The sequence below is a fragment of the Gymnodraco acuticeps genome, unplaced genomic scaffold, assembly GCF_902827175.1.
Source record: "Gymnodraco acuticeps unplaced genomic scaffold, fGymAcu1.1, whole genome shotgun sequence".
Lineage (NCBI taxonomy): Eukaryota > Metazoa > Chordata > Actinopteri > Perciformes > Bathydraconidae > Gymnodraco > Gymnodraco acuticeps.
Window position 1 is genome coordinate 106998 of NW_022990505.1, and position 23102 is coordinate 130099.

Genomic DNA, 23102 nt, shown 5'->3' on the forward strand with positions numbered 1-23102 from the left:
CCCTACGCCTGGGGGTTATGAGGGGGAAAACTCTGACTGTTGGGTGTGCTTATAATAATAATAATAAATTCGATTTATAAAGCACCTTTCATTGCTAACAGCAATCCCAAGGTGCTACAGGAGGCATAATAAAAAATAAAAATAAACAAAAGTTTAATCAAAAGCTTTTTTTAAAAGAAAGGTTTTTAAGCCTTTCTTGAAGGCGTCAGTGGTCTGTGGGGTCCTCAGGTGGTCTGGGAGGAAATTCCATAGGTGAGGAGCAGCTGCACAGAGAGCCCGATCCCCCATTGTGCGGGGTTTGGTCCTCGGGGGGCGAAGCCGATGGTTGGTTGTGGAACGGAGGTTGCGTGTGGAGGCTTGTGATGTGAGAAGTTCCTTTAGGTATGGAGGAGCGTTCCCATGGATGCATTGATGGGTCAGTAGTGCGATCTTGTATTTGATCCTGAATGAGACAGGAAGCCAGTGGAGGGAATGAAGAACGGGTGTGATGTGGTTGTATTTTCTCACCCTCATCAGGATCCTAGCGGCACTGTTCTGTACGTATTGGAGCTTCTGAAGGCTCCCGCTAGGAGTCCCGATGAGGAGAGCGTTGCAGTAGTCGAGCCTTGAGGAGACGAAGGCATGGACCAGTTCAGCATCTGACAGGGAGAGTGTAGGACGGATGTTCCTGAGGTGGTAGAAGGAGGTTTTGCACAGGTGTTTGATGTGGGTGTCAAAGGTCAAATGCCTGTCAAATCTTACACCCAGGTTGGTAACTGCTGTGGAGAGGGGTATGTTTTGGCCAGAAAAGGTGATGTGGGTTATGGGGGATGACTGGACCTGGTTTGGTGTGCCAACTAAAATAGCTTCCGTTTTGGAGATATTAAGCTGCAAGAAGTTTTGTTGCACCAAACAGCAGTTCAGAGTATTCGGCCTTCTTGGAGACCCTGAAAAGAGTCCTGTATGGGGCTCCTGAAGGGGACTCCTTAGTCTTGCTGGTAGACTTCAAAGCACATGTGGGCAATAATGGAGACACTTGGAGGGGCGTGATTGTGAGGAACGCCCCCTCCTTTGGACACTCGGGTAAAGAGCGAGGCGGAGAACTGATCCCCATCTGGTGGTGAGTTGGGTGCAATGGGGGTGGTGGCCTCTGGACAGACCTGGTAAGCCCAAATGTGTAGTGTGGGTGCACTGGGAACGTCTGGAGGAGTCCCAAGTCCAGGAGGCCTTCAACTCACACCTCCGGCGGAGCTTTTCAGGCATCCCTGTGGAGGCTGGGGACATTGAACCAGAGTGAGCGGTGTTCAAAGCCTCTATTTCCGAAACCCCGGCGGGGAGATTTGGTCTCAAGGTCTTAGGTGCCTCAAGGTAACCCTCGAACCTCCTGGTGGACACCGGTGGTGAGGGAATGCTCCGGTTTTGGGACAAAATTAACATGGGATCACTCCGGTCATTGTACGTACTTCGTCTCACTGGAATATTAACGGTCAGATTGAATACAACATCGACCGAATTTCTCCGGTCAATGACGGGAGAGTTTTGAAAGTGACAAAACCCTGTTCCACACATTTAAAAACACTTAAACAATTAAACAACGTTTACCCAGGATTCAGGCACCTTCCCTGGCTTGTAAAATGCGGTGATGCGCCCTGGAGGTATCGGACTATTTAAAACATGTATACCCAGGATTCAATCACTTTTCCTGGCTTGTAAAGTGCTGTGAAGCAGCCTGTTCTCTGGGTGCAGTCTGGGTGCAAGAGCCATGGGCTGCAAGGATCTCTATGGGTGTCCTCTGTGGGTCTCACAGCCTGCTTGTCTCTGGGTGCACTCTCCCTCTATTCACACCACTTTTCCCAAGGTTTCAAAGGCTTATTTTGGGTAGAAAAGCCATGTGCATCACCCTGGATCTCTGCATATGTGCCTGTGAGTCTGAGACCCTGCTAACAGCAGTGGCTCAGCTGTTTGTATGTTCTTGTGCATTTTCATGAGTTAAATTTAAAGCAGTATTTTGTACCCTACTCACCATTTCATCATTCTGTTCAGATTTATTTCTCTGTCCCCCCAAAAATGGATTGGCAGAAGAGCGTTCATGTTTAAAGCCCCAACTGACTGGAATACTTGACCTGCTGCTATTAGATCTCTGTCATCATTGGGTTTATTTAAACCTGCATTATCATCTCACTTTCAACTGCTCTGCACTTGTTATTAATGAAACTGATATTGATGAAACTGATTTGCTTGACTGTCTCAAATTGTAATGATTGTATGCATTACTTGAATTTCACTTAACAGACTGTATGTGGTTTGTCTTGTGTGTCATGTTTTGCATTTTGTCTTTTTGTTTATGTATGTCTCAAAGTTGTTGCTATTGTCGGGACCCCCTTGAAAAAGAGATGGTGCATCTCAAGGGGTTTATCCCAATGAATACCATTTCTAATAAAAAATGTGGACGAAATGGACAGTTTTCTGTCCATATCACTGCATGTTTATGCAGTCAAATGTACATTTGAATTAAAACAGTTTAATGCACTTTTAACACTCATCTACCCATGATTCAAGCTGCTTTCCTGGGTTACAAAATGTTGTGAAGCAGCCTGGATCTCTGTATATGTGCCTGTGAGTCTGACACCCTGCTAACAGCAGTGACTCTGCTTCCAGTATTATGAACAGATTGATCAGTTTTAACACTCATCTACCCATGATTCAAGCTGCTTTCCTGGGTTATAAATGTACAGTCTGGGTGGAAGAGCCACCTGCTTCTACGTGGAGCTCTCTGTGAGTCTCTCACACCCCACTTCTCTCTGGGTCCGACCTGCCTCTATTCACACAGCTCACACATAAAAGGGGGGTTGTTGTGCCCTGGGTCTATGGGTCTGTCTGGGTCTCTGGGTCTCTGTGGGTCTCATATCCTGCTTCTCCGGGGTGCTGGTGTTGAGAGCTTCATAGTATGAAGTGAATACTTAAAACGAAAGTTAATTATAAATCATATATGAAGTGGATACTTAAAACGAAAGTTAATTATAAATCATATATGATCAATCATATTCTTGTATGAACCCATAATGAGAATGCTTCATATTTTAGGTTTTTCTATATTTACAGCATAAACAAAACACCAGTGGTTTGTTAAGTTGAGTGTAAGACCTATAAATGATTTATGCCTTACTCTCTGATAAGAGAGTAGGCAATTTTTTCCCTCTCCTCTCACAGCAGTACACAGGGAGGGGGGCTCCTGACTTAAGGAGAAACACATTGAGGCCTCAAAAAGGTGGTTATGTCATAGCCATAGAATATGTCGGGTCATGTTTTTTTTTTTACACAAACATGGGAAGGTGTGTCTTATGCCATAGCCAATAGAAGATGTTGGTTGGGAATAGAGGAGGTGTTTTTTTGGGGTTTCGATCCGGTTTTTTGAGCATAAAGAGACTGGTTTTCTGAGAGAGCGCGAGAGAGAGGGGGAAACCCCTGGTATACTCTCTCCCGGTGGGCTCTGGCCCTCAGAGCTGGGTAAATAGCTCTCGGTAAGCTTGCCTGGAATGCGTAATTATTACGTACAGGACCTTATGACTAATAATTCTAGTTAGACCTTGCCTGAAATGCGTGATTATTACGTACAGGCCTTATGACTAATAATTCTAGTTAGACCTTGCCTGGAATGCGTGATTATTACGTAGAGGACCTTATGACTAATAATTCTAGTTAGACCTTGCCTGGAAAACATGAAAATGTATCAGGATTTTAGAACTAATTAGAAAACCTACGTCATCACGAGGAAATTATTTTTGAATTTCGTCGGAAGACTTTAAATGGGAGAAATATGAATTAAGGTTTTAGATAAAAAATATAACCCCAGCATGATATGTTTCGTATGATTATAATGTGTTAAAGAGAGAAGGTAAAAACCCTGTATTAGTTTGGACCTATTTTTCTTCAAATAAACTGATCTCACCTTTTGGACTGGGACAACTAAAAGAAAATCTGTGCTCTCCTCTCCTGCTTCAAAGGTAACATTGCACCTTGCCACACTCACGTTTAGGTAGGACCACACCTCATTCACTGATACCAACATCCTTAAGGATCCCTTAAACAGATTAAAAAGAGTTGTCTGAATAGAAACAGCAGTTAATTGAACCTGGTTCTTCGGGGAGTTAAGAGAGGTGAGATCTTGCTGACGTTGGTGGATCTAAGCCAAGCAGTAAACTTACATAGACTCAATAACTTCGGTCAGGTCAATTAGTAGGTCAGAGTAATTTACCGGAATACATTATCAGGACCTCGCCGACTCTAAACACTGGAGAGTCATTTCCAGGCTCCTCTCTACAGTTGTCCCCCTAAAACTGATTTGTATTAATTATTTTTGCATTTAAATGATTTATTTTATCATTAATATGGTTCCCTAACACAATACACATAGTCTGGAGCTCATTGGGGTCCTGCATATGCTTTAATCAGGCGTTTTAACACTTTTTTCCATGAAAATGATTTGTATTCACTATCATGGGGCTATATAAATCAAATTCCGGGTAATTCGGAGCACAATTGTACCTTTTACTATTTAAATGCATTTTTATTATATATGTTTGGGCTATAAAAGTGACATTTCTGGGTGACTTGGTCAGTTTATGGAGCTTAGCCCACAAATCCTGGAGGTTCCAGGCCGAATTTGGGAGCTCATAGGCGGCCTGCCATGCGCCCCCACCCGTGGAAAGAAGAAAAAAGTAAAGAAAACGGTCAATTATATCTTAAAATAATCAAAAATTAAGTTTGAAAAAATGGTTGAAAAAATGACCAATGAGTGCCAACAGAGAAGGGGCTTTGAAAAACTCAACCTGTTGGCGCTTCAGGCCGAAGCCCCGGACACTTTTCCACTACTCCGTTGCAACTTACAACGGAGAGGGGAAACCAAGCCTCCCCTTTTCCGTCAAAAACACTAATTTCGGATACATTTTCTCACTTTCACCCAATTTCTGTGGTTCTCCTAAAAGTTAACTCAGACTTTTGTGACTGTGGAGGAATGACAGGGGAGTCGACAGGGGACTCTTGTGGGCTCACGAGGCACTATTTTCGGATAATTTTTTTCATTTTCATGCATTTTTCCATGGATGAATTATTTTATTTATTTAAACTTTTTGGTAAATTTCACCCAGTTTTGGCCACCGCCTTGCCTGGAGGATAGGACCGAGAGATGACAGACTCTCTTGCGGGCTCATGAGGCACTATTTCCGGATACTTTTTTTCATTTTCACCCATCTTCCCATGTTCTCCAAAAACTTGAAACTGACTATTTTGCCTGTGGAGGAATGACATGGGAGTTGACAGGGGACTCTATCCGGGTTATGAGGCACTATTTTTGGATACATTTTTACATTTTCACCTCTTTTGCCTGGTTCTTTTTTTTTTCTTTCTGTTTTGGCCTGTTTCACCCGGTTCCTTCTACCGGGGGCACTGCCCCCACGACCTTTGTCCCCCCCCCCCAACTCAACCGTACATTAACGGATTTTGTCCATTTTAGCTGCGTTCTTCTCCTCTCACCTCACTGATCGAATGGCAAACGCGACCCGCCATCGGAGGGCCTCCGCCGGCCTGGCCTCGTGCCGATGTTCTGGCGGTCGGTTCCTCCGAACTGCGGGTTCTTCTCCTCTGACCTCACTGATCGAATGGCAAACGCGACCCGCCATTGGAGGGCCTTCTCCCCCGGTCCACGTGCCGGTGCTTTGGCTGTCGGTTCCTCCGAACTGCGGGTTTGACTCTGATGGCCGGGAGGGTGTGCTGCGTGGGGGTAACCCTGCGTGTCTCTTACCTCCCGGGCAGACCGATATGAAGACGAATCGTCTGACTCAGGGGTCCCACCACGGGATCCGCAGCGGGGTGGAAGTTCCACCTCCCCACTTCGCAGCGGAGTGCCAGGCAAACATCTGTTTCTCTAATCCTCCACTGTTGCATTGCGGCCTTAGTCGGCTGCGGCATTCAGCAATTGGCCTTGCTCCGGGCACCAGTTCCCTCTGGGACCACGGCTCAGTGGCTTCACATGATATAGGGTCGACCCTACTTCATCACAGGCTACCTGTTTGATCCTGCGTAACAACCACATATGCTTGTCTGCAAAGATGAAACTGCCTGGTCCCGCTCTGGTGTTCCTCTACGGCTAGTGTCCAGCCGTCAGCTGCGGTATCAGCAAATTTGACACGCCATCGGAGGGCCTCCTCCCCGGGTCCACGTGCCTGTGCTTGGCGGTCGGAGGAATGATATTTTGCAGGACATGACGGAGCTCAGGAGTCTGCACTTTGAAGCTCCTGGAGCAGACAAAGATATGTGTATTTGCCTGAATGATGGAAATAAACAAAGAATGATATTTTACAGGACATGACGGAGATAGGTGTATTTTCCTGGCTTTTTGGAAATAAGCCAAATGTGATCTTGCAGGGCATTACGGAGCTCATTTACCCATGTGATGTTGTGCAGGTACATTACGGAGCTCATTTAACGACATGGTGTACCAGGGGCACTAAGGGGCACTAAGGTCTTACCCGGATGTCCTTATGTGTTTAGTCAGAGTGAGAGTGCTTAAGTTTGGGTACACAGCTTTGCCAGGCGCACCCACCCGTGGAAAGATGAATATGACAAAAAAGTTAAAGTGTGAACCTCCAGCACAGGGGGGAGTGCCGTGAAGAAGGCCGAATATGGATGCCGATGGGCGGACGGTAAAGCAGCGCAAAATCCAACCCCCTTTTAGGGTTAACCCCTTTTAGGGTTTAGGGTTTTAGGGCATGAGGTTCTGGAGGGTGTGATCATCTGGGTTTAGTCCGTGGGGGAGTGCTTAAGTCCGGGGGCCCGGGGTCTCACGGTGTGCAAGGTTAATGGAAGTGCCCATGTTAGGGAGACTTGCTAGAGGTCTGTAGTCCATCCTTTGGTGGTCTGTGAGGGGCTACAGAGTGGTGCTTTTCGCGGTCTCTGTCCTGGAAGTAGCACAATTTGAAAAAACGGCAGAGTGCCAACAGAGAAGCGGAGAGAAGGGGCCGAAGCCCCGGACACTTTTCCACTTCTCCGTTGCAACTTACAAGGTAGAGTGGAAATCAAGCTTCCCCTTCTCCGTCAAAAAAAAGCATTCATCCATTTCAGACTACTGTCTGCACGAAATCGGAAACCCGGTTTTTGAGATGATTCAGAAAAAAAACGGGTGTCTGATTTCATGGAGGAATGTATCCGCTCCATGTGCACTCTGGCTCGGATAAATTTGTTGCCTCGAGACCCCCCAGCCTGGTTGTAGAGGCTAAGCCAACGCTTTAAGCCTCTGAAGATCCGCTTGGTGGGTGTAATTGACGCACATCTTGTTTGAAACCAAGTTTCCAGTTCGAAACAGTCCATTTATTTCCCATTTTACTGGTTTCTTACCATCATTCACCACACGATATTTACGGTTTACACAATACCTTTTGCTTTGTTTGTAATCCCGTTTTTGTGTGTGTGCTCCGTGTGTGCTCCTTGTGTGTGTGTTCTCCGTGTGTCATCCGTGTGTGTGTGTTCTCCGTGTGTGTTCTCCTTGTGTGGTCAAAAACTGTATGGGCCTTCCGGCAGAACCTCTCACCAACAAACATAGGTTCCTACCTTTATACCCACAGTTAATTGGCTCCTACACACCAGCCCCTAATTGATAGTACAGGTATCAATTGAAAACAATTAAGGAGCCAAATGTGAAAATCATTTTTCAATACATAGAAATGCACATCCTACACTTCCTGTACTAAACATAGTTTAGTAATAGGTCGCACTATAATGTTGGTCTTGGTCTGTAGCTTTACAGAGCGCACCAGTCCTCCTTTGTCAGGAAAAGCCTCCAAAACTTAGTAGTCCATCTTCCAGAATGGGATCCAGCTTGTAGATGGAACTGTGTCTGCTCACTGTTCCTGTTTCAGATGTTAAAGAAGTGATTTCATCCTTAAACCTATGCTGCTGACCGTAGCGTATTATAGCCAACTCATCTTCCAAGAGATAGAGGTGTCAAGATGTGACTCTCCGGGTTGACTTTGGATTTCAGTCTTTTCACTTGACCAGCTTGTGCAGAGGGATTAAAATATTGTACGACTCAACTCCAACAGAATTGTCTTCAGCCTGAGAAACCAGGCCATCGACACTTTGATCCTTTTCCAGTCTGAGAAGTAAGTCATGAGCTGGTCTGTTGCATCAAGTGATTCATTGACTATGATATTAACAGAGGAATCTTTTCTGACTTCTGGGTCAACCAAATCCAATATGACATCACCGCCATAATATGTAGGCCATTCCTCTTCAGATTTTACAAGAAACGTGGGAGTCTCAAGCCAACTGCGGCTCTTCAGAAAGTCAGGGATCTTCATTCCTCTGGATGCAGCATCAGCTGGGTTGTCTTTGGTTCCAACATGCTTCCATTGACATGGCCTTGAAACCTCTCTTATGGTTGTGATCCTATTTGCCAAAAATGTGTGGAAACGCCTGTCCTCGTTGTTAATGTACTTCAGAACTGAAGTACTGTCTGTCCATAACACAGACTCATCCAAATGAAGTTGAAGCTCTGATTTTAACATCATATCCACTCTGGCAGAACATCGCCTTTGCAGTTCAGTAGCCTAATGTAAGTTACAGTCCCGTAGCCATTTTCACTGGTATTCACCTGGTATTCAAAGTGATGTAGTTGAGAGTGAATGGGTTCACCGAAGTCCTTTGGCTTCATACACCTGTCCACTTTGAGTGATGCCAACAACTTAATGTCCTCCAACCACCATCTCCACTGGTGTACGATATCTGGTGGCATGGCATCATCCCATCCACAGCTTCTCCTGCAAAGCTCTTGTTGCATTATCTTGGCTGGCAAAGTGACTGGTGCCAAAATACCCAAAGGATCATACACCGAGCTTGTTGTGGATAGCATGCCACGTCTGGTTAGAGCCTGCTGTTTCACTTCCATCTTGAATTTAAAGGAATCTGACTCGACGCACCAGAGTAGTCCCAAAGCTCTCTCAAGAGGAAGATTGTCTCTATCCAGATCCAGGTCCTTTAGCTCTTTAGCCTTCTGCTCTTCTGCGATTGTCTGCAAAACTGCCCGACTATTGCTGATCCATTTTTCCAGCACAAAACCTCCTCTTTTAAAGAGAGCATTAAGATCTTCAACCATTTGTATTGCTGCCTTCTCTGAGCCCAAACCCATCAAACAGTCATCCACATAGAAATTTCGCTTAACCCCTTCAACAGTCTCAGCAGAAAAGTCAGACTTGTTGTCGTCAGCAGTTTTCCTTAGCGCATAGCTAGCGCAACTGGGAGAAGAGACAGCCCCAAACAGATGCGCCGTCATTCTGTATTCCTGGTCTCTCTGGTGAAGTCTCCCTCTGGCCACCAGAGAAAACAAAGGAAATCTCGGTCTTCTTCTGTGACTTTGACCTGGTGAAACATAGCCCGTATGTCGCCCATGAATGCCACAGGTTCCTGCATGAAACGAGTGAGAACTCCAAGCAGTGAACTGGTGAGATTGGGACCTTGATAAAGTACATCGTTTAATGATGTTCCTTTAAATGTGGCACCACAATCAAACACCACTCGGAGAGAACCTTTTCGTGGATGGTAAACACTGTGGTGTGGGATGTACCATAATTTTCCACTGCCACAGTGCTGCTGTGTTGGTACCTATTCAGCATAACCCTTTTCAATCACTCCATTCAGAAAGCTGGCATATTCCTTATGCAACATTGGGTTACTCACAAATCTTTTCCTCAATCCAAGTAGCCTTTGCTTTGCCACTGCAAAGTCGTTTGGAAGAAGGACGTCAGGTGTCTTAACCTGTTAAACCCCGAGCCTGTTTTCAGGTCTCAGGCTCGAAAATGACATTCCCAGAACAAATGACCATATCTTCTAAAAGGATTAAATTAATAATCTTTGTTATCAAAGTAATGATTAACCTGTGAGTTGGATGTAGAAAAGTCAGAATGCATATAGATGTTTTTTATTTTAAAGAAAATTCAGATTGAACACAGTAAAAAACTGTAAATTATAGTGTCCGTCCAAAATATATTTTGTACTTATAGTGAAAACTAACCTTGGATGATGGTAAGGTAGACTAAAAGCTTTAGGAATCCAAAGTACAACATATAATAAGTACCCTGTATCAAGATTGATGCCAAACAAGTGATATTTGACCTTTTTAGACAGATTTAAAATCACACAGCTGTTTTGCGACCGCTTTCTCAAGAATCTTTGAGAGGAACGGAAGATTAGAAATAGGTCTATAATTGGCTAAAACCTCTGGATCGAGGTTGTGCTTTTTAAGAAGCGGTTTTATCACTGCTACTTTGAATGATTGTGGAACATAGCCTGATAATAAAGACATATTCATAATATTTAATAAAGAAGTGCTAATTAATGGAAAAACTTCCTTCAACAGCTTAGTTGGAATTGGGTCTAACATGCACGTTGATGGTTTAGAAGAGAGAATCATTGAATTTAATTGTTCAAGGTTTATGGCTGAAAAGCATTCTAGTTTACTATCTAGTGTAATATTAGAACTTACGTTTCCGGGAGCTGTTGATAACACTATACTGGTCAAAGGCAAGAGGTCATTAATTTTGTTTCTAAGAGTAACAATTTTATCATTAAAAAAGCACATAAAATCATTACTACTGAGTGCTATGGGAATAGAAGGCTCAATCGAGCTGTGGCTCTCTGTCAGCCTGGCTACAGTGCTGAAAAGAAATCTTGCATTATTCTTATTCTCATCTATTAATGAAGAGTAGTAGGCTGCTCTCGCTTTACGCAGTGCTTTCTTATATTCATTGAGAGTAATATGCCAAATTAAACGAGATTCTTCAAGTTTAGTGGAACGCCATATCCTTTCAAGTTGTCTCGACTTTTGCTTTATTTTGCGGGTTTGGGCATTATGCCATGGAGCTAATCTATGTTGTTTTATTTTCTTCTTTTTCAAAGGAGCAACAGAGTCTAATTGTATTCGCAGCGCATCTGTAGCACTATCAACAACATGATCCATTTGGGGTGGTGTACATTTTGTATAAGTTTCCTCCCCTACATGCAGACATGCTATCGAGTTAAGTATTGGTGGAATCTCTTCCTTACATGTGGCTATAGCACTAACAGATAGGTTCCTAACTATTGTTTTAATTATTTTTATTTGTATCATTGCACTTGTGTTTTAACTGCACTTACACTTCTATGCATGGCTTACTAATAGAACTGGAATCACTTTTAAATTGACCATTTTAGATCCCCCTATCATTTAGGGTATTTTATAGATTCCATTGGGACAAGCTCCGCACACGCACACACACACGTAAATATATTGGCACACACACACACACACACACACACACACATACACACATACACACATACACACACACACACGCACACACACACACACACACACACACACACACACACACACACACACACACACACACACCACCCTCCAGATCCTGGGACGGGGAGATCTGCTTTTTAACATACTCTGCCGCCGTTCCGTGGTCCGGCTCCGCTCTGCACTTTTTAACCATTCTTTTGAAACGGTCTTGTCCTCACGGAGCTTTTATGATGCTTTTAAAAGGGTTTTTATAAGGTTTATGTTTACGGAGGTTGTTCATGTTTTTTTAAACACCTATCTACCGAGAACCAGTGCACCACGCAGGGCTCCTCCTCCTCTTCCCCAACCTAACCCTACCCCTCACACCAGATACTGCCTGGTTTTCGGACCCCCCCAGACCCCCCCAATAAAGCCAAACTGCACGTTTCAGAGTGGCCTTTTATTGTGGCCAGCCTAAGGCACACCTGTGCAATAATCATGCTGTCTAATCAGCATCTTGATATGCCACACCTGTGAGGTGGGATGGATTATCTCGGCAAAGGAGAAGTGCTCACTATCACAGATTATTTCAGATTTGTGAACAATATTTGAGAGAAATGGTTATTTTGTGTTTATAGAAAATGTTTTAGATCTTTGAGTTCATCTCATGAGAAATGGGAGCAAAAACAAAAGTGTTGCGTTTATATTTTTGTTCAGTGTATGAAAGCAAAAATAAAACACATTTTCATTTGTTATGGTTGTTTAATTGAAAACACAGCATTCAACACATTTTCAGAAAAACATATTACAAGTTAATGTCGTAGTGCATACAAGGTAATAGACAAAGTATTTTATTTTCAAAAATCTTTAAGGTTAAGGTTTTGCATACATAAAAGTGTATCTTGTTCCTTTGTGAGAGAATTACACTCACAAATCTAAAAAGTAATGTTGTTTTAAAATAACATGAAAGAAATCAAAGTAAAGCATCTAAAAAACATATATTTTAAAAAGTAATGTTAGTCAAGTCAAGTTATCAAGACTGCATTGTTTCATCGAAACAGTGTTAAAATCACAAACTTGCATTTCAGAGAAACAGTCTTTAAGAAAAAATCTAATCAGACAATGTACTTCATTTTCTAGTTTTAAGGTTTTGCATACCATGGCAGGAAGGGGGGAGGAGGGGGCAGGGCCAGGCTCACACAGTCACACACACACACACACACACACACACACACACACACACACACACACACACACACACACACACACACACCTAGACAGCAAAAGGCCTGACAGCCGTAGGAAGAGGTAAGTGTGACAGGAAGGGAGTGTATGCAGACTAACTTACTCAACACTTCTGGCTAGGAAGGCAACATTTGCTTTCTTTGAATCTGAATCTGCATACTTTTGTCTGAATACATCGAGAGTTACTTTTTGAATCTAACTGTGTTCCATTGGGAGTCAGAGCTTTCTGAACTTATTTCTTAGCAGCACTGGGCATTTTGTGTTGTATTGTGTACAGTTGAAAGTGCACAGATAAACAGTCAGGCAGGGGCGGTAATACAGAGTCACGCTCAACCCCCCTGTCTGCTTTCTGTATTTCTACAGCATCAGGCCGACTGCATGACAATGGACGCTTAAGAGCCTGATAGGAACCTGTAGCTCCATGTGAGGACAACAGTAAAGGTCCCCACACACACACACACACACAATTGGGGGCGGGCCCACCTGTCACTTTTTATGCATACTAATGTGATTGAAACAGCATTTTCTGATCTGATTAGACACCATAAGGCGCTGCTACAGTGGGGGCATTTCACACCTGTGAATACACATCACCCCCTCCTATCGACGGATCTCACACCTACTTGGGATATCACACCTCGACCAAATGGGAGGCGGGACTTAGCTCATTTGCATAAGTAGGGAGAGGTGTGACCTGTCACTTTTGTATGCATACTAATGTGATTGAAACAGCATCAGTACTACTACTATCATTGTTACATAAAAACTCCTTTACCTGTTCACTCACTAGGCGTTCGAGCACCTTCGCCAGAACTGACAATTTAGAGATTGGCCTATAGTTATTTAATAAGGTGGCCTCCCCTCCTTTTAGCAAAGGCAGGACATACGCTGACTTCCACCATTTTGGAATTGTGTTTGTGCTGAGGGAGAAGTTAAAGAGAGCAGTGAGAGGTGGAGCAATAAAATCTGCAGCTATCTTTAAAAAGAAAGGTTCTGGACGAAGAGGCAAATAAATACAGAAGGAACAACAACAAGGCACTAGGGGTGTAACGGTTCACAGAAGTCACGGTTCGGTTCATACCTCGGTTTGGGGGTCACGGTTCGGTACGGGTTCGGTACAACAAGGAAAAGCAAAAAAAAGTCCCAAATGAATAATTTTGTTGCTATTATTTATTTTTAACAGTAGTGCAAGTTTTGGTATGAAAATAAGGAACTCTAACATTTGGAATCATTAACTGTATTACACAGTTAAAAACAAACCACAAACAGTAACACACACACTCAGGTGGCCATATTATCTATAATGGCTGATGTCAAACAAAAAGGTTAAATAAGCTGTACAACTAAAAAGAATGTCTTGAACATATTAAAATAAATAAATAAGTGTTTCAATAAAAGGCAATACAGAACTGTATAACATCTCCTGATGTCAAAATATAAAATAAATACAATGATAAATATAAAACAAAATACAATCTGTACCTTAGGAGCAATGTCTAACATGTGTAATTAACTTGTGAGTGTGTGAGGCCATTATGCCTAAATAAAGGTACTCAAGCTTTACTCTATTTTCAAGTTTGTCTTCAGAAAGATGAGTTAGTCTACATTGTCAGCAGTGAGGGCAGATCTGTTGGCAGTAACTATGTCACCTGCCGTCGAGAAAACCCTCTCGCTGGGGACTGAGACTGACTCGGATGTGATTGATCAAACCTCCCATTTCTAGGTAAAATCATTGAAAAAGTTGTTTTTCAACAGTTGAGTAATTTCCTGCATTTAAATAACTGTTTCGATGTGTTCCAGTCAGGCTTTCGTCCAAACCACAGCACTGAGACTGCTCTTGTAAAGGTCTTTAATGACATCCACTTAAACAGTGGCAGAACTTCAGTGTTAGTATTATTAGATCTCAGAGCTGCGTTTGACACTGTTGACCACAGCATATTACTAGACCGACTGGAAAACTGGGTGGGACTTTCGGAAACAGTTCTAAATTGGTTTGAATCCTACTTAAAGGACAGAAACAACTTTGTTTCTATAGGTAAATACACATCTGAGTTGACAAATATGACATGTGGGGTTCCTCAAGGCTCCATCTTGGGGCCTCTTCTCTTTAACATCTACATGCTACCACTGGCTCAGATAATGAAGAACAACAAAATAAGTTACCATAGCTATGCAGATGACACACACATTTACGTAACAATTTCACCAGGAGACTATGCTCCCATTCAAACACTGAGTAAGTGCATTGAACAAATCAATGACTGGATGTGTCAGAACTTTCTCCAATTAAACAAAGATAAAACTGAGGTAATGGTTTTTGGAGCCAAGGCAGAACGTATAAAAGTTAGCGCTGAGCTTCAGTCTGCAATGTTCAAAACAACAGATAAAGCCAGAAATCTAGGTGTAGTCATGGACTCTGACCTGAGTTTCAACAGTCACATTAAAACTGTTACTAAATCAGCCTACTATCACCTAAAGAATATATCTAGGATTAAAAGACTAATGTCACAGCAGGATTTGGAAAAACTTGTCCATGCTTTTATCTTCAGTAGACTCGACTACTGCAATGGTGTCTTCACAGGTCTCACTAAAACATCTATTAGGAAGCTGCAGCTGATTCAGAACGCTGCTGCTCGAGTCCTCACTGACACTAAGAAAGTGGATCACTCCTGTTCTGAAGTCTTTACACTGGCTTCCTGTGTGTCAAAGAATAGATTTCAAAATACTGCTGCTGGTTTATAAAGCACTGAATGGTTTAGGCCCAAAATACATTTCTGACCTCCTGCTAAATGATGAACCATCCAGATCTCTCAGGTCTTCAGGGACTGGTCAGCTTTCTGTCCCCAGAGTCAGAACTAAACATGGAGAAGCAGCGTTCAGTTATTATGCTCCAAATATCTGGAACAAACTCCCAGAAACCTGCAGGTCCGCTGCAACTCTGACTACTTTCAAATCCAGCAAGAAGACTTTTCTTTTTGTCGCTGCTTTTAATTGAACTATTCATATCTTAGACTGCACTGTAACTTTTATCCATGTACTTTTTTTCTTTTAATGTTTAATTGACTGCCATGTATTTTTTTCTTTTAATGTTTATTTTATTAGCTTTTCTTTTTAATGACTGATTTTAAATGCCATTTTCTTAATCTCTTTCATTTTTTGTAAAGCACTTTGAATTGCCTTGTGTTGAAAAGTGCTATATAAATAAACTTGCCTTGCCTTGCCTTGCCTTGCCTTGCCTTGCCTTGCCTTGCCTTGCCTTGCCTTGCCTTGCCTTGCCTTGCCTTGCCTTGCCTTGCCTTGCCTTGCCTTGCCTTGCCTTGCCTTGCCTTGCCTTGCCTTGCCTTGCCTTGCCTTGAGCATGTTTGACGTGTTACCACTAGCATACCGCACCGCTGTCAAACAACGCCGACACACCGTCCTCGTCCGATCCACAACTCGCACCCCATCATTGTTGTAGTCCACAGGGAACCCGAAATGTTCCCACACAGCTGATTTAAAAGAAGCAGGTGGGTCTTCTAGCTCCTGTGTGTTGTGTGAACTCGCCGTAGCTACTAACTTTTCTTCTTTACATTACATTACATTGCATTTAGCTGACGCTTTTATCCAAAGCGACTTACAATAAGTGCGTTCGACCAACAAAATACAAACTTGAAGAAAACAGAATCATAAAGTACATCAGGTTTCATAGAGCCAAACATTTCAAGTGCTACTCAACTGGCTTTAGGTAAGCCAGTCCTTTATTAGTATAAAAGTGCTTCGTTAATAGTTCTAACGCTCGAAGTGGAGTCGAAAGAGATGAGTTTTCAGTCTGCGCCGGAAGATGTGTAAGCTATCTGCTGTCCTGATGTCAATGGATGCTCATTCCACCATTTTGGAGCCAGGATAGCAAACCCACGTGTTTTTGCTGATGGGAACTTGGGTCCCCTTCGCAGCGAGGGTGCAGCGAGCCGTTTGGTAGATGCAGAGCGGAGTGCACGTGCTGGGGTGTACGGTTTAACCATGTCCTGGATGTAGGAAGCGCCAGATCCATTCGCAGCATGGTACGTAAGTACCAGTGTCTTGAAGTGGATTCTAGCAGTTACCGGAAGCCAGTGAAGGGAGCGGAGGAGCGGAGTGGTGTGGGAACATTTAGGAAGGTTGAAGACCAGACGAGCCGCTGCATTCTGGATGAGCTGCAGAGGTCGGATGGCACATGCAGGTAGACCAGCCAGGAGGGAGTTGCAGTAGTCTAGGCGTGAGATGACGAGAGCCTGGACCAGAACCTGCGTGGCTTTCTGAGTCAGCTGGGGACGTATCCTCCTGATGTTGTAAAGCGTGTATCTGCAGCAACGGGTTGTAGCAGCGATGTTTGCAGTGAAGGACAGGTTGTTATCTAGGGTCACACCCAGATTCCTTGCAGTCTGAGTCGGGGAAACAACTGAGGTGCCGATGTTGATTGTTAGGTCAAGAGTGGGACAATCTTTTCCCGGAAGGAAAAGCAGCTCAGTCTTGTCAAGGTTGAGCTTGAGGTGGTGAGCAGACATCCACTGAGAGATGTCAGCTAGACAAGCAGAGATGCGTGCGACGACCTGGGTCTCTGAGCGGGGAAAGGACAGAATTAATTGGGTGTCATCAGCGTAGCAGTGGTATGAAAAACCATGCGGGCTAATGACTGATCCGAGCGAGTTTGTGTACAGGGAGAAGAGGAGGGGACCAAGAACAGAGCCCTGAGGGACCCCTGTAGTTAATTGACAAGGGTCGGACTCAGACCCTCTCCAAGTCACCCTGTAGGTACGGTCTTTCAGGTATGAGGTGAGGAGGGAAAGTGCAGAGCCTGAAACTCCAAGTTTTTGGAGAGTGCGAAGGAGGATCTGATGATTCACTGTGTCGAATGCAGCAGACAGGTCCAAAAGGATGATGACAGAGGAGAGGGATGCAGTTTTGGCAGTGTGCAGTTCCTCCGTGACAGCAATGAGAGCAGTTTCTGTGGAGTGACCTGCCTTGAAACCAGACTGGTGCGGATCCAGAAGGTTGTTCTGATGGAGATAGCAGGAGAGTTGTTTAAAGACAGCGCGTTCAAGTGATTTAGACAGGCACGGGAGTAGAGAGACAGGCCTGTAGTTTATAACATCAGACGGGTTGAGAGTGGGTTTCTTTAGGAGAGGGTTTACTCTTGCCTCCTTGAGACTGTTTGGAAAGTGACCAGAAGTTAGAGAAGTGTTGATGAAATGGGTGAGAAACGGTAGAATATCAGGAGCGATAGTCTGAAGGAGGTTTGAAGGGATAGGGTCCAGAGGACAGGTGGTAGGGCGGGCAGAGGTAATGAGGGTAAGAACCTCACTTGGAGAGAGAGGGGAAAAGGAGGTTAGTGTGTTGGTGGAAGGAGGGTCTGGTGACCCAGCGGTGAGTAGAGGTGAGTCAGAAAAAGAAGAGCGAATATCATCAACCTTTTTTTCAAAGTGGGTAACAAAGTCGCTTGACAGAAGTGAAGAGGGGGGAGGGGCTTTGGGGGGGTCCAAGAGGGTGGAGAAGATGGAAAATAGTTTTTTGGGATTGGAATAGGAAGATTGGATCTTATCTTGAAAGAAAGTGCCTGAGTGATCGAAGTAGAGAAAGAGGAGAGGAGAGCCTGATAGGTTAGGAGGTCGTCACGGTGTTTGGATTTCCACCGTTTCCGCTCTGCTGCCCAAAGGACGGTTCTATTAGCACGCAGTGCATCATTTAGCCAGGGAGCAGGAGGGGACTGACGAGTCTGAAGAGATGTGAGAGGACAGAGAGAGTCCAGAGAGGAAGAGAGAGTAGAGAGGAGAGTTTCTGCAGCAGAGTTTGGAGGCAGGAGTTGGAACGAGTCAGAGGAAGGGAGGGCTGAGAGCACCGATGAGGCAAAGGTAGAGGGGGAGAGGGAACGAAGGTTACGGCGGACAGGTGCAGGATGAGAAGAGATTAGTTTGTTATGTTTGGAAAGGGGTAGAGAGAATGAAATGAAGAAGTGATCGGATGTGTGGAGCGGGTTTACAGAGAGGTTAGAAGTAGCGCAGTTCCTTGAGAATATGAGATCAAGGACATTGCCAGCTTTATGAGTCGGTGGGGACGGAGACAGTGAGAAAGCAAAGGCGGTTAACAGAGATGTTAGTTCGTCTATCTTCCCCGTCTGGAGGTTGAAGTCTCCGAGAAGTACAGCGGGAGGGCCAGTTTCAGGGACGAGTGAGAGGAGATGATCTAATTCCTCCAAGAAGTCCCCCAAGGCGCCTGGTGGACGGTAGAGAACAACAATGGTTAACTGTATAGGATGGGTTACTGTGACGGCATGGAATTCAAAGGTGGAAGGAGTGAAGTTAGGTAGCTTGAAGAGGGAAAAGCTCCATTTGGGAGAGAGCAGGAGACCAGTGCCACCTCCTTTGCCAGTGGGTCTGGGTGTATGGGAGAAGGAATATGCTGTGGAGAGAGCTGCTGGGGTGGATGTGTTGGATGGAGTAATCCAGGTCTCAGTGAGAGCAAGGAAATCCAGAGACTGCAGGGAGGCGTAGCCAGAGATGAAGTCAGCCTTAGGAACAGCTGACTGGCAATTCCACAGGCCACCTGAAACTAGATGTTGGATCTCAGTGGAGCATGTGGGATAGACGAGAGCAGGCCGGTTATATCGATTACGAGATACACGGGGCCAGGGATAATTGCGAGAAGACACATGAACAGGAATGGAGAAAATACACATGATTATAGCATGAGGGGCTAAACAACCAAATAAAATAAAACACCAGCGATACTTAGCTCAATCAAAGTAGGAGTTGCCTCCTCTTTGCCTCCCTCGTGACTCCTGTAGGACTCTAATGTCTTTGTCAGTCTTTGACTCCAGCAGGACTCTAATGTCTTTGTCAGTCTTTGACTCCAGCAGGACTCTAATGTCTTTGTCAGTCTTTGACTCCCGCAGGACTCTAATGTCTTTGTCAGTCTTACTCCCGCAGGACTCCAATGTCTTTGTCAGTCTTACTCCTGCAGGACTCTAATGTCTTTGTCAGTCTTTGACTCCCGCAGGACTCTAATGTCTTTGTCAGTCTTTGACTCCAGCAGGACTCTAATGTCTTTGTCAGTCTTTGACTCCCGCAGGACTCTAATGTCTTTGTCAGTCTTACTCCCGCAGGACTCCAATGTCTTTGTCAGTCTTACTCCTGCAGGACTCTAATGTCTTTGTCAGTCTTTGACTCCCGCAGGACTCTAATGTCTTTGTCAGTCTTTGACTCCCGCAGGACTCTAATATCTTTGTCAGTCTTACTCCCGCAGGACACCAATGTCTTTGTCAGTCTTACTCCCGCAGGACTCCAATGTCTTTGTCAGTCTTACTCCTGCAGGACTCTAATGTCCTTGTCAGTCTTTGACTCCCGCAGGACTCCAATGTCTTTGTCAGTCTTACTCCCGCAGGACTCCAATGTCTTTGTCAGTCTTACTCCCGCAGGACTCCAATGTCTTTGTCAGTCTTACTCCTGCAGGACACCAATGTCTTTGTCAGTCTTACTCCCGCAGGACACCAATGTCTTTGTCAGTCTTACTCCCGCAGGACTCCAATGTCTTTGTCAGTCTTACTCCTGCAGGACTCTAATGTCCTTGTCAGTCTTTGACTCCCGCAGGACTCCAATGTCTTTGTCAGTCTTACTCCCGCAGGACTCCAATGTATTTGTCAGTCTTACTCCTGCAGGACTCTAATGTCTATGTCAGTCTTTGACTCCCGCAGGACTCTAATGTCTTTGTCAGTCTTACTTCCGCAGGACTCTAATGTCTTTGTCAGTCTTAGCCTGTCTGATTTAAAATCACAATTTCAGTCAGATCAACTACTTCTTCATATATTGTGTTCGTTTTGTTGTGTTTTGTTCTTGTTCTTCATTTGTTATTTACGGGCGGCTGGCTTTTAGGTGCAATACCGCCCCCTGGATTATAGTGTAATACTGCCCTGAGTGACAGACTTTTTTCCCACTCGTAAAAAAAGGCGTATTCGCCGTGTGACAGCATGTGCCGAACCGTGACGTCCGAACCGTGACGGTACGGGACGAATACGGATACCGTTACACCCCTACAAGGCACTGTTTCCATCCCGGGCGTAACTTACTGACATTATAGTTGCCGCTGCAGTAGCCGCTTCCCCACGACAGCAAATCTTTAGCCTGTTTTTTTGGTGGTCCCGAAGCCATACGCGGCAGTCTCCATGCCGTTAAAGAGGTCAGGAAACCCATGGGTGCTCAGTAGTGGCCATTGGAGTCAATCTGCTGTTTATCTGAGTCCCGGTCTCTGGGCAGTACTTCCTGATCTACACAGGAACGTAGAGAAGATTCTTCTTCTCAAGCGGACGGCAGGAGCGGGGCTGTCAGCATCAGCTTGTAGATGGTATTTTAAACTCGATGCGCTCTGAAACTACGGGGCGGCCGAGGACAAAAAATACACATGCGTTAATCGCGTTAAAATAATTAGTGGCGTCAAATATTTTTTGCGTTAACGCGTTATTAACGCGTTAATGTGACAGCCCTAGTTTTTTTTATATATATATCCTTCTTACTTAAAGTAAACGGTTATTTTGTGTTTTTTTGTAATTATTGAGTGTTGTTGTATTTTAATGTGTGTTTTTTTTATACCTCAGGACTGTGAGAAACAGTATTTTGATCTTTCTGTGTGTACAAACATATTTTGAGATTGACAATAAAGTTGACTTTGACTTTGATATATATATATATATATTTGGGCGAGTATATCAACACTCCTTTCCTCAGGCTCAGGACAGAGATCTCGGTGTGTGTGCGTTTCCTGTTAAAGTGTCTATAAACTGTATATAAGTATATATACAGTTTATAGACAGTATACTTATCTGTTAATGATTTATTCGTGAACCTACAGATGACTTTCAACATGAATCATCATAAAGATATCATTAAGTGTTTTATTAACATGCAACCTGGCCCTGCTCACACACTTCACTCAGTTTCCTTTTCCAGTGAGTTTATTTCACATAAAAAACATGCCATAAGATATACCTTCAACATATACTCTGTACTACTTTACATGAATACATTGCATTCAAATATGAATGCAAATGAACAGCAGCTAGATAACAAAATGTGCACATTTCTCCTTTAAGGCTTTGGTTGCTGCTGGAGAGGTGTTAGGGTTAGGGTTAGGGTTAGCCCTAACCCTAACCCTAACCCTAACCCACTTTAACTTCATAAAGTTCATTTTTAGAAACATTCTACAATTAATACATTTTGTTTTCTTTTTAAGCATTTTTTTCATCTCCATCTCTCCATAAATATAGGTTTATATTTCCCAGTGTAAACATTAAGGTGACATCTGTAAGTCATGTGGATATATAACACATTATAATCAACACTATGAACACAGTCACATGTATTACATTTTGAATCAGCACATGGTTTTAGGAATCATTCACACTTTAGTTATTAGACCTACCAGCCAACAGTTTATAACGGAGCACATGTTTACACATGTTTCGTAGCTTGGACATTTGCAGTCCGTACATGACAGGGTTCATTAGTGGCTGTATGATGAGAAAATACAGTGACAGAATAATACGCAGCGCCCTGGGAACACCGCTCTTATCAAATCTACTCTGAAGTACTTCAAAGCCGCAGCTACTGACAGCTTTCTGTCTGGTCTGTTTGGAGCCAGAGAAACACGCTCTGAGGATCCTCATGTACGAGAAGAGGATTGGAAACAAAGGGACAAAAAGAGTTAAAGCAATGGTAAAATATCCATAAATGTTGTTCACCTGAGTGTCAGAACATGCCAGCTTCACAACAAGGTAGTTGTTACAATACAGACTGTTAACGATGTTTCCACACAGTGTCAAACGGATGCTCAAAGATAAAGTCATCAATGATTTCACAAAGCAGTACAACCAAACCAGAATAATGAGGATAAGCACCTTGTTAGAAGTCATACGTGTGTTATATTGCAGAGGACAACAGATAGCAAGATATCTGTCATAAGACATGACGGCTAAATTAAAAAATTCCACACACACATATGTATACACAGAATAAACCTGCAGGAAGCAGAGCGGAGCAGAGACAGTGTGAATGTCAGAGAGGATCTGAACCAGAAGGAATGGAAACAACCCTGAACTACCATACAGTTCATTTACAAACAGGCTGCACAGAAAAAGGTACATAGGTTCATGTAAGCTCCTGTTCACACAGATAACCACAATCAGAGACGTGTTGGCAACAACAATCACAATGTACAACATGGCAGTTATCATGAAACACAAGTACCTCAAATATCCAATATTCAAATAAGCTCCAAGAATGAAATAGGATACAGTCAGTGAAGTTGAATTGGACATCATTCTTAGAGGTTAAACGTTAGTATATCTGAGCACATGTGAACTTCACAGTCTTAACTTACCACCCCCCCCGGAGTGCGTCAGGAACTGTAAATGAATGCAACATGAGCACATCACACACAGTGCAGTGTCTCTCACCTGCTGTGCTTCAGACTGCTGCAGTCCCTTCTGTCAGCTGCAGAGACTTCTGCTGCTTTAAAGCTTCCAGAACACCAGAACCCAACAGGCCAGATCCCCTTA

At 43.9% G+C, this 23102-nt stretch overlaps 1 protein-coding gene across 1 annotated transcript; it reads right to left on the minus strand.

The window, feature by feature from the left end:
- Window positions 1-205: 205 nt before the first annotated feature.
- Window positions 206-22862, minus strand: LOC117553093 (olfactory receptor 1030-like). The gene is made up of 4 exons (XM_034226873.1): window positions 21968-22862; window positions 1140-1253; window positions 508-758; window positions 206-442 (listed from the first exon to the last, which is right to left on the minus strand). Exons 1-4 carry the CDS (start codon window positions 22860-22862, stop codon window positions 206-208), a joined length of 1497 nt encoding a protein of 498 aa, XP_034082764.1.
- Between the last annotated feature and the right edge of the window lie 240 nt (window positions 22863-23102).

Bases quoted from the DNA above. Each gene is read 5' to 3' on its own strand.
- LOC117553093 (XM_034226873.1), bottom strand. From the start codon at position 22,862: ATGTCCAATTCAACTTCACTGACTGTATCCTATTTCATTCTTGGAGCT. The intron at 1,254-21,967 runs GTAGGTCTAATA...CAATGTCCCCAG, and splicing joins CCGTTATAAACTGTTGGCTG to CCTCCACAGGGATGCCTGAA. The intron at 443-507 runs GTGAGAAAATAC...TGTCTCATTCAG, and splicing joins CCGCTAGGATCCTGATGAGG to GATCAAATACAAGATCGCAC.